At 46.2% G+C, this 12,056-nt stretch overlaps 2 protein-coding genes across 4 annotated transcripts in view; both read left to right on the top strand.

The window, feature by feature from the left end:
• LOC117352133 overlaps positions 1–12,056 on the top strand; it is a 1,164,809-nt gene that overhangs the window by 584,779 nt on the left and 567,974 nt on the right. The gene's annotated exons all lie outside the window — the stretch shown is intronic.
• MUC2 (mucin 2, oligomeric mucus/gel-forming) overlaps positions 1–12,056 on the top strand; it is a 186,906-nt gene that overhangs the window by 126,511 nt on the left and 48,339 nt on the right. For all 3 annotated transcript variants that reach the window (XM_033928255.1, XM_033928256.1, XM_033928257.1), the window contains one exon: positions 6,448–6,834. In XM_033928255.1, the coding sequence (XP_033784146.1) occupies positions 6,448–6,834 (387 nt within the window). The remainder of the gene's footprint in view (positions 1–6,447; positions 6,835–12,056) is intronic.

The following is a 12,056-nucleotide window of genomic DNA, read 5'->3' as shown; positions in this document are numbered from 1 at the left end:
ATGAAGCTGCTCCAGAGGATTTTAGTGTGGGCCGGCGAGGTAAGTGCTCCGACACTCATAGGAATTCTATGAGCGTCAGAGGATTTACTTCGCCAGCCCACGCTACTGTAAAAACCTCTAGTGCAGCTTGATAAAAGCCAGCATAAGTGCAGCTGAATGAGGAAGTTAGGGCCTGAGTCTATAAACGGTGCCTAGCGGTGCCTAACTCGTAGGCGTTGCTCATCGCCGTTGTCAATCATAGTAACATAGTAGATGACGGCAGATAAAGACCCCGAATGGTCATTCCAGTCTGCCCAACCTGATTCAATTTAAATTTTTTTCTTCTTAGCTATTTCTGGGCAAGAATCCAAAGCTTTACCCGGTACTGTGCTTGGGTTCCAACTGCCGAAATCTTTGTTAAGACTTACTCCAGCCCATCTACACCCTCCCAGCCACTGAAGCCCTACCCAGCCCATCCTCCACCAAATGGCCATATACAGACACAGACCGTGCAAGTCTGCCCAGAACTGGCCTTAGTTCAATATTTAATATTATTTTCTGATTCTAAATCTTCTGTGTTCATCCCACGCTTCTTTGAACTCAGTCACAGTTTTACTCTCCACCACCTCTCTCGGGAGCGCATTCCAGGCATCCACCACCCTCTCCGTAAAGTAGAATTTCCTAACATTGCCCCTGGATCTACCACCCCTCAACCTCAAATTATATCCTCTGGTTTTACCATTTTCCTTTCTCTGGAAAAGATTTTGTTCTACGTTAATATCCTTCAAGTATTTGAACGTCTGAATCATATCTCCCCTGTCTCTCCTTTCCTCTAGGGTATACATATTCAGGGCTTCCAGTCTCTCCTCATATGTCTTCTGGTGCAAACCTCCTATCATTTTCGTCGCCCTCCTCTGGACCGCCTCAAGTCTTCTTACGTCCTTCGCCAGATACGGTCTCCAAAACTGAACACAATACTCCAAGTGGGGCCTCACCAATGACCTGTACAGGGACATCAACACCTTCTTCCTTCTACTGACTTACGCCTCTCTTTATACAGCCCAGCATCCTTCTGGCAGCAGCCACTGCCTTGTCACACTGTTTTTTCGCCTTTACATCTTCGGACACTATCACCCCAAGGTCCCTCTCCCCGTCCGTGCATATCAGCTTCTCTCCTCCCAGCATATAAGGTTCCTTCCTATTATTAATCCCCAAATGCATTACTCTGCATTTCTTTGCATTGAATTTTAGTTGCCAGGCATTAGAGCATTCCTCTAACTTTTGCAGATCCTTTTTCATATTTTCTACTCCCTCTTCGGTGTCTACTCTGTTACAAATCTTGGTATCATCTGCAAAAAGGCACACTTTTCCTTCTAACCCTTCAGCAATGTCACTCACAAACATATTAAACAGGATTGGCCCCAGCACCGATCCCTGAGGGACTCCACTACTCACCTTTCCTTCCTTCGAGCGACTTCCATTAACCACCACCCTCTGGCATCTGTCTGACAGCTAGTTTCTGACCCAGTTCACCACTTTGGGTCCCAACTTCAGCCCTTCAAGTTTGTTCAACAGCCTCCTATGAGGAACTGTATCAAAGGCTTTGCTGAAATCCAAGTAAATTACATCTAGCATATGTCCTCGATCCAGCTCTCTGGTCACCCAATCAAAAAATTCAATCAGGTTCGTTTGGCACGATTTACCTTTTGTAAAGCCATGTTGCCTCGGATCCTGTAACCCATTAGATTCAAGGAAGTACACTATCCTTTCTTTCAGCAACACTTCCATTATTTTACCAACAACTGAAGTGAGGCTCACCGGCCTGTAGTTTCCTGCTTCATCCCTGTGACCACTTTTATGAATAGGAACCACATCCGCTCTCCTCCAATCCCCAGCAATCACTCCCGTCTCCAGAGATTTGTTGAACATGTCTTTAATAGGACTCGCCAGAACCTCTCTGAGCTCCCTTAGTATCCTGGGATGGATCCCGTCTGGTCCCATTGCTTTGTCCACCTTAAGTTTTTCAAGTTGCTCATAAACACCCTCCTCCGTGAACGGCGCAGAATCTACTCCATTTTCTCGTGTAACTTTGCTAGACAATCTCGGTCCTTCTCCAGGATTTTCTTCTGTGAACACAGAACAGAAGTATTTGTTTAGCACATTTGCTTTAGAAGGTGACGGCAGATAAGGGCCAAGGCCCATCAAGTCTGCCCACATCAATGACCCTCCCCTACCTCTCTTTGCGAAGAGATCCCACCTTTCGATCCCATTTAGCTTTAAAATCAGGCACACTGCTGGCCTCAATCACCTGCATCGGAAGACCATTCCATCGATCCACCACCCTCTCGGTGAAGAAGTATTTCCTGGTGTCGCCATGTAATGTCCCTCCCCTGATTTTCCATGGATGCCCTCGTGTTGACGTGGGTTCCTTGAAGAAGAAGATATCCTCCCCCACCTCGATACGGCGTGTGAGGTACTTGAATGTCTCGATCATGTCCCCCCTCTCCCTGCGTTCCTCAAGGGAGTAGAGCTGCAGTTTATTCAGCCGTTCCTCATACGGGAGATCCCTGAGCCCCGTGACCATCCGTGTGGCCATTCGCTGGACCGACTCAAGTCTCAGCACATCTTTGCGGTAATGTGGTCTCCAGAATTGTACACAGTATTCCAGATGGGGTCTCACCATGGACCTATATAATGGCATTATGACTTCGGGCTTACGGCTAACGAAACTCCTTCGTATGCAACCCATGATTTGTCTGGCTTTAGATGAAGCTTTCTCCACCTGAGTTGCAGTCTTCATGTCCTCACTGATGATTACCCCTAAGTCTCGTTCCGCTACAGTTCTCTCTAGGATCTCACCATTAAGAGTGTAAGTCTTACATGGATTTCTGTTGCCTAGGTGCATGACCTTGCATTTTTTGGCATTGAAGTTTAGTTGCCAGGTCCTGGACCAATTCTCCAGTAGGAGGAGGTCGTGTGCCATACTATCGGTCTTGGATTTGTTGTCAGGTCCTGTTGTGTTCTTGTCCACTATATTGCATAATTTGGCATCATCGGCGAATAACGTTAATTTACCCTGAAGCCCTTCAGCCAAGTCCCTTATGAAGATGTTGAACAAGATTGGGCCCAAGACCGAGCCCTGCGGCACTCCACTTAACACCTCTGTCGTTTCGGAGGGGGAGCCATTCACCACCACCCTCTGAAGTCTACCTCCTAGCCAGTCCCCCACCCATGTAGTCAAGGTATCTCCCAAACCTATAGAGCTCATCTTGCTCAACAACCTGCGGTGTGGTACGCTATCGAATGCTTTGCTGAAATCTAAGTACACGACATCCAGGGACTCCCCAATATCCAGCTTCCTCGTCACCCAGTCAAAGAAGCTGATCAGGTTGGATTGACAGGACCTCCCCTTTGTAAACCCATGTTGACGGGGATCTCGCAGATTCCCCTCGTTAAGGACCGCATCCAATTGGTGTTTGATTAGAGTTTCCATTAGTTTGCTTACTATTGATGTGAGACTCACTGGTCTGTAGTTCGTAGCTTCCGTCCTACTTCCTTTTTTGTGGAGTGGAATGACATTAGCCGTTTTCCAGTCTAGCGGGACTTTTCCTTTGCTAAGGGAGAGATTGAAGAGTGTTGATAGTGGTTTCGCCAAGGTGTCTTTTAACTCTCTGAGTACTCTGGGGTGTATGTTGTCTGGCCCCATGGCTTTGTGAACCTTGAGTTTGGATAGTTCACTGTAGACACTATTGGGCGTTATCTCGAAGCTGCAAAACGGGTCTATCGAGCTATCCCCTGTTGGTAGTTGAGGGCCGGATCCCTGCGCCTCGCGGGTGAAAACTGAGCAAAAGTATTCATTTAACAGTTTAGCCTTCTCGGAGTCCGATTCTACATAGTTCCCGTCCGGTTTCCTAAGGCGTACTATCCCTCCTGTGTTCCTGTTTCTATCACTAATATACCTAAAGAATGCTTTATCGCCCTTTTTTATATTCTTTGCTAGATTCTCCTCCACTTGCAATTTGGCCTCTCTGACTGCTGTTTTGACGGTTCTTGACTTGGCCAGATAGTCTTCTCTGGAGCCCTGCTTCCCTGAATGTTTGAAGGAGATGAATGCTCTCTTCTTCTCTTTTATGAGGTTGGAGACCTCCGTAGAGAACCACTGCGGTTTGTTTTTTCTTCGTCGTTTACTTACAGATTTGATAAATCTGTTTGTTGCTTCGTGTATGGTAGTTTTCAGTGTTGACCACAATTCCTCTACATTATCAGTCTCTGCTTGGTTTTGCAGCGACTGATGGATGAATTCCCCCATGTCCTCAAAGTTGGTGTCCTTGAAGCTGAGGACCTTAGTTAATGTGTTGGGTTTGGCGAAACCTTTTCTGAGGTTAAACCATACCATGTTGTGGTCACTGGATGACAGCGTGTCTCCCACAGAGACATCTGTGACACTTTCTCCGTTGGTAAGTATTAGGTCTAGAATCGCCTGATCCCTAGTTGGCTCCAAAACCATTTGCTTGAGTCTTGCTCCCTTTATAGAGTTTAATAGCCTTTTGCTGCTTCCGGTCGCAGAGGAAAGTGTGTTCCAATTCACGTCAGGCATATTGAAGTCCCCCATCAATACTGTGTCCCCACGCAAGGTGATATTCTCTATGTCCTCGATTAATTCCATATCAAGGTCTTCCTGTTGCCTTGGAGGTCTGTATACTATGCCAAGGTACAGGCATTTGTCCTTTCCCCTGGCCATATTTACCCACAGGGATTCCCCTGTGTACCTAACATCTGTGATTCTAGTAACGTTGATGTCATCTTTGGCATATAGTGCTACCCCTCCTCCCATTTTGCCCTCCCTGTCTTGGCGGAACAGATTGTAACCCGGTATGACCATGTCCCACCTGTGGGAGTCTGTAAGCCAGGTTTCGGATATTGAGCCAGGTTTCGGATATTCTCCTCATCACTCTCCACATATTGGTTCCCAGCATCTTTTAGCCTAGCAATTCCATTTTTCATCTTCCTCCTTTCACTAATATATCAGAAAAAATTTTTGTCTCCCTTTTTTACATTTTTAGCCATTTGTTCTTCCGCCTGTGCTTTCGCCAGACGTATCTCTCTCTTGGCTTCTTTCAGTTTCTCCCTGTAATCCTTTCTGCTCTCCTCTTCTTGGGTTTTTTTTATATTTCACGAACGCCAACTCTTTCGCCTTTATTTTCTCAGCCACTAGGTTGGAGAACCATATCAGCTTCCTTTTTCTCTTGTTTTTATTGATTTTCTTCACATAAAGGTCCGTAGCCATTTTTATCGTTCCTTTCAGCTTAGACCACTGTCTTTCCATTTCTCTTATGTCCTCCCAACCTAACAGCTCTTTCTTCAGGTACTCTCCCATTGTATTAAAGTCTGTACGTTTGAAATCTAGGACTTTAGCCGTTATATCAAACCAAACCGTTTGATCGCTACTTCCCAGGTGAGCACCCACTCGAACATTAGAGTTACTCTCTCTATTTGTGAGGATCAGATCCAATATCGCTTTTTCCCTTGTGGGTTCCGTCACCATTTGTCTGAGCAGAGCCTCTTGAAAGGCATCCACAATCTCCCTACTTCTTTCCGATTCTGCAGACGGAACATTCCAGTCCGCATCCGGCAGGTTGAAATCTCCCAACAGCAGAACCTCCTCTAAGCGCCGATTCTGCAGACGGAACATTCCAGTCCGCATCCGGCAGGTTGAAATCTCCCAACAGCAGAACCTCCACTAGGCGCCGTTTATAGAATCACACCTACCAACACCTGACATGACTTAAACGCTGGTAGGCGTTATAGTGTTAGGCACGAGTATATTAGGACAGTGTATTTCTAGGCAAATATACCGGTGCATAACACAGGTACCTACCAGCACTTAAGCTCTACCACTCCTATTCTGTGCCCCTAACTACAGCAACTTTTCAGGTGTCAGTTGATGCCATCTTGAATTCCGCACACAAATTCAATTTGGTTTTTTTAATTGACTTTTGATGTAATTGTCAATAAAAATGCTGATTAAAGTCAATTTAACAATTTGGAATTGTGCACGGAATTTGGCTAGGCACGGTTTATAGTGCCAATACAAAGTTGGCTATCACGAGTGTTTTGGAGGTGGGGTGGATTCAACACTTAACTGCTTAGCGCATAAATGTCTGTCCTTTAGGAGTCATGGGTAACCCATGACTTCTAAAGTGATGAATATCTTCTTAAGAAGCTATGTGTTAGCCAGTTAAAAATGACCAGATATTCAAAGCCCACACAGGTCTCAGCTTTAAAGATTCGTGAATAATGCTGTCAGCGGTGAGCAAAACACTCGTCACCGATGGCTGAATATCAATACAAAAATAATCGGAAAGACAAGAAAAAAGAAGGAAAGTAAAAATCCTGTATCTGCATATTGTGAAATTATTAGTAAATAATTATGTCATTTAATCGGTGCATTTTGTTATTGTCTTACAGCTGTGTGTTCAGATGGTGTCTACTGCAACTGGACTGGTTGGATTGATGTGAGTTATCCCAGTTATTTACCAGATGGTGGAGGTGGTGATTTTGAAACCTATGACGAGATTAGAAAGCATGGATATGAAATCTGCAAGGCGCCAAGTAACATATCATGCAGAGCTGAGAAATTTCCAGATACTCCAATCGAGGACCTGGATCAGGAAGTAGAATGTGACGTCTCAACTGGACTTGTCTGCGAAAACAAGGACCAGAATCCTTTTCCAGTGTGTCTGAATTATGAAGTTAATATTTACTGCTGCTGGATCTGTCAACCACACTCAAGTACCCCAACCCCAACCACCACTCCATCCATCACTACCTCAACCACCATAATTTCAACTACAGGTACTATAGAAATATTTCAGAAATATTCCATTTACTTTAGCAAATCTATACTATATTGCTAATTTCTATGTAATAACATTTATCCCAGGACAAGCAGGCAGCATATTCTCAACAGGTGGGTGACGTCACCGACGGAGCTCCGCAGCGGACAGCCTCGCAAGCAGACTTGCTTGAAGATCTTTGTAAGAACTTACGAGTGCTGCACTGCGCATGCACGAGTGCCTTCCCACCCGAGTGAGGGCGCGTGTCTCCTGTGAGGTACCTCAGTTCAACGTTTTCCACGGAGCCAAGAAGTCCTCTTCACTTCAGCTCTGTAGCTACTTTGTTGCCTTCTTGCACCGCGGCTTTGTTGTTTTTCTCAGTCACTGTGCCCACGTGTCTTTTTCTCCTTTTCTTTTTTTTTAAAAAAAGGGTTTTATTGTTTCTTTTTGGCCAGCGGCCTTTCGGCCTAGGCCTGGCCGCTGAACCTCGTTCTTTTGTCGGCCTTTCTTTTTTCTATGTTCCGGCCTCTTACCGGTTTCAAAAAGTGTAGCCAGTGTGGCAAGGTAATTTCACTCACCGACCCTCATTGTTGGTGTATTGCTTGCCTGGGTCCCAAACATTGCCCCGACACTTGTTCGCATTGTGCTACCCTTCAACCTCAAGCTCTTCGCAGACGCCGTGCCAAAATTCTTCAACTATTTGGCACTATGGAGCAGTCTGCTGAGAGGGTCTCGACCTCGGCTTCGGGGACGGCCTCGACTTCCAAGACCCCGACTCCGACGCCCGTGGCTACCTCGACCGAGACCTCGACACCTTCGGTCTCGAAGGCCTCGCCTGTAGTCTCTTCTAAGTCTTCATCTGGGGGTAAGCCTCCTGTTTCTCCTTCAGGTACCCTTCCTAAGAAGCCTCCAGAGTCTCAGGCATCCCAGGCCATGCCTACGGTCCTGCCAGCCTCTTCAAGACCTCCAGCTTAAGTGTGCCTCCAAACATAGAGAATACTCATCATCGAGGTCGCCCTCTTTGGAGTGCACAGCAGCACCTTCGAGACCTGATTCCTTCGTCTCGGTGCCTATGTTCGAGGACATGTTGAAAGCCATCCTGACCACTCAGATTTCCTCGGTCATGGCTCAGCTCCTCCCGGCCTCGACCCTGCTTCCTACGAGCCAGCCTGAACATCAGTCTGAGCCTCCTGTTGAAGCACCTCGAGGCAAACCTTGAAAGTCTCGTCGCTTATCATCCAGTGACTCTTCGCCTCCTCCTGGCACACAGTCTCCTGAACCTCGATCGAGGCATCACGCGAGGCATTAGAGGCATCTTGCTTCCGAGCACATTCAGGAGTCTTTTCTCAAGCAGAAGACCTTTCCTCCTCCGGATACTGAGTCTTTTATGCCTCGTTTGTCAAAGGCTGTCAAGACTTCTTCAAAATCTAAACACAGGTCTCGCAAAGCTTTTACACCGGCTGCTTCTCCTCGAAGTCCATAGAGTCCATCAAGAAAACAGAAGGGAGATGGGACTGGAACCAATGAAGGTAACTCAAGAGAACAAGCGCACCCTAAGCACAAATAAAAAGGCCAAAAACAGAAAATTATTACTGTTGGGGGATTCCATCATCAGAGGCATTAACCTTGGAACACAAGGCGAGGAGACCAAAATAGTGAAATGTCTTCCAGGATCCTCAGCTACCAGGAGTTCCAGGCAAATACAGACTAAAATTAAGGAAGAAACTAAGAATATTAACCCTGATGTTATTAGCCATCTGGGAACAAATGACCTGGCCAACAACTCCACACTTGCAGCACAGAAAGCTTTTCGGGAGCTTGGTGAGGGCATGAAACCTTTTGTAAGGACTTTAGCTTTTTCTGAAATACTGCCTGCATATGGAAAGGGAGAGCAAAGAGTGAAAAATACTCAAGTACCCCAACCCCAGGCTCAAAGCCTGGTATCATCAAGAAGGCTTCAGGTATATAGGAGGATGGGGAAATACATGGAAGGACAAGAAGTTATATTGCACTGATGGGCTACATATTACTACACCAGGAAAAAGAAACCTTGCAGAGAAATTTAGACAATATTTTTCTAGGCATTTAAACTAGAAGGTGGGGGTTGTGTATGTACGAAGGGCAATTATAGAGAGCCTTCTCCCCCTGTCTTGACCCACTCTGTTCCTCGGACCTCGGGGGCTTCACCATCGAGGCTTCTTAAGTGCAAGCACTCTCTTCTTCAGTCACTGTGCGGCTGGATTCTGAGCCTCCTTCTCAATACTCCAGAGAGGCTTCTCCTTCATTTTCAGTGGCTCCTAAGTCTCACTTTCCTTTTCCTGAGCATCCTTCTATCTTGAAGTCTGCCTCTTTTGCGAGATTTGTCTTTGACATGGGGAAAGCTCTTCAGCTGGATCTCCACTCTGATTCCAAGTACACTCCTGAATACTTGGCCGACATGGAGTTGCCTCATCCACCTAAGGAGACCTTGAGGCTTCCTATGACTCCTGTCTTAAAGCAAACTTTCTTCAGGAATATGGAAACTCCTTATTCAATTACAGCCATTCCATCCAAGCTGGAATCCAGGTATCGCACCGTACCTTGTAAAGGATTTAAGAAATCTCAATTGTCTCACCAGTCCTTGGTTGTGGAGTCTTCACTAAAGAAAGCTCAACCATCTAAGCTCTACACTGCGGTCCCTCCATGCAGGGAGGGCCGTACCATGGATAAGTTTGGCTGTAGACTATACCAGAATTCCATGATGGCCAACATAATTATCAATTACAACTACACTTTCACTGCTTATTTTAATCACTTCCTCAAAATGATGCCTAAGTTTTATCCGGCTGTTGAGGAACAGTGTCTTCCAGAATTCAAACAGATTATTAGAACTCTGTCTCAACTTCGACTCTTCATGCTGCAAGCCACATACGATGCCTATGAGCTCTCCTCCAGAGTTTCTGCTTTCGCAGTAGCCATGTGTTGGCTCACATTGTTAATATGGATCCCAATTTGCAGGACTGTCTAGCGCAGTGGTTCCCAACCCTGTCCTGGAGGACCACCAGGCCAATCGGGTTTTCAGGATAGAAACATAGAAACATAGAAAAAGACAGCAGAAAAGGGCTATAGCCCAACAAGTCTGCCCATTCCAAATACCCGCCCTCTGGTTTCACTCCCCTAGGGATCCCATGTGAATATCCCATCTTCTCTTAAAGTCCGACACGCTGTTGGCCTCAATCACCTGCAGTGGGAGTTTGTTCCAATGATCCACCATTCTTTCAGTGAAGAAGTATTTTCTGGAGTCACTATGGCACTTCCCTCCCCTGATTTTCAGCGGATGCCCCCTGGTGGTCGAGGGTCCCATGAGGTAGAAGATATCTTCTTCCGACTCGATGGCCCGTGATGTACTTAAACGTTTCAATCATATCACCCCTCTCTCTTCGTTCCTCAAGTGAGTACAGCCTCAGTTTATTCAGTCTTTCTTCATACGTGAGATCCTTGAGCCCCAAGACCATCTTAGTGGCCATTCGCTGAACCGACTCGATTCTCAGCACATCCTTCCGGTAGTGTGGTCTCCAGAATTGAACGCAATACTCCAAGTGAGGCCTCACCATGGACCTGTACAACGCCATCATAACTTCAGGTCTCCTGCTGACAAAACCTCTATGGATACAACCCATCATTTGCCTTGCCCTGGAGGTAGCTTTCTCCACTTGATTTGCAACCTTCATGTCATCACTAATGATCACCCCTAGATCACGTTCTGTCGTGGTCCTGGCCAAGGTCTCACCATTTAGGATAGCCCTAATGAATATGCATGGAGCAGATTTTCATGCCTGTCACTTCCATTATATGCAAATCTCTCTCATGCATATTCATTAGGGCTATCCTGAAAATCCGATTGGCCTGGTGGTCCCCCAGGACAGGGTTGGGAACCACTGGTCTAGTGAACTTGCCTTGCCAGGGGAATGAACTTTTTGATGATTCTGTTGAAGCTGCTACAAAATGCCTCTCTGAACATGAGCTCTTTTTTGCTTCTTTGATTCGGCCAAAGCCTAAGACTCCTCTTGCTCGGCTATATAAGCCTCCACCATGTTGTTATCCTCAAAAAAACGACGCCAGCTTTCTCCAGGCCTCCGCTTAGACAACCGCCACAGCAACAACAACAGCAGAAAGCTCAGAATTCTTCTGTGGCTAAACCAACTCAGTCTTTTTGGCATTCCCAGTCTGAGCATACCAACCTCCCTCCATCAGACTTCTCTTCTGCCCATAGGAGGTCGTCTTCACCATTTTTATCACCAGTGGGAGATGATCACCTCAGATCTCTGGGTTTTCACCATCCTTCGGGAGGGATACTCACTTCACTTTCTTCAGGTGCCTCCAGATCGCCCTCCAAGAGAGTGTCCTTCCAATTCGTCGCAACTTCCCCTTCTTCAGGAAGCTCAGACTCTTCTTCGCCTTCGAGCTGTCGAGGAGGTTCCCTTGAACCAACGGGACATGGGCTTTTATTCACGTTGTTTTCTAGTCCCAAAGAAGACGGGGAATTTGTGCCAAAAAGACCTCAGAGCCCTCAACCAATTTCTAGTCAAAGAGAAGTTTCGGATGCTTTCTTTACCAACTTTGTATTCCCTGATGAATCAGGGAGATTGTCTATGCTCTCTGGATCTCAAAGAGGCTTACACTCATATCCCAATTCATTCAGCCTCTCGCAAGTATTTAAGATTTCGGGTGGGGAATCTAAATCTACAATACAGATATAGCGAGATTTTACAATATCCAGTGACCCTTGGCGATTTATATAATCTGTTTTTTCTACTATATATATATATTTTTTGTGACATATTTTTCTTCCCTTTTCTACCATGGACCCCTGATGAAGGTTGTCCGAAATACGGACCGTGTTAGGTCCCCTGTTTGGTAAAAAGGTTTTTAGATATAATTTGGTTGTCACAATAAATTTTGTCTACACCGTTGTACATATCCAGAAACAGCAGGCATATATTCTCACAACCTACCCTCCTCCCCTGGTTGGCTTCTTAGCTAGCTATCTAAACTGAGGTACCTCACAGGAGACGCATGCCCTAACTCGGGCGGGAAGGCACTCGCGCATGTGCAGTGCAGCACTCGTAATCTCTTATAAAGATCTTCAAGCAAGTCTGCTTGCGAGGCTGTCCGCTCCGGGGCTCCGTCAGTGACGTCTCCCACTGTTGAGAATATGCTGCCTGCTGTCCCTGGATAACAACTGTTATGGTAAGTAACTGT

The sequence above is a fragment of the Geotrypetes seraphini genome, chromosome 19 (genome assembly GCF_902459505.1).
Source record: "Geotrypetes seraphini chromosome 19, aGeoSer1.1, whole genome shotgun sequence".
NCBI lineage: Eukaryota > Metazoa > Chordata > Amphibia > Gymnophiona > Dermophiidae > Geotrypetes > Geotrypetes seraphini.
Note: the sequence above shows the minus strand (reverse complement) of the source record. Positions and strands in the feature narration are given on the sequence as shown.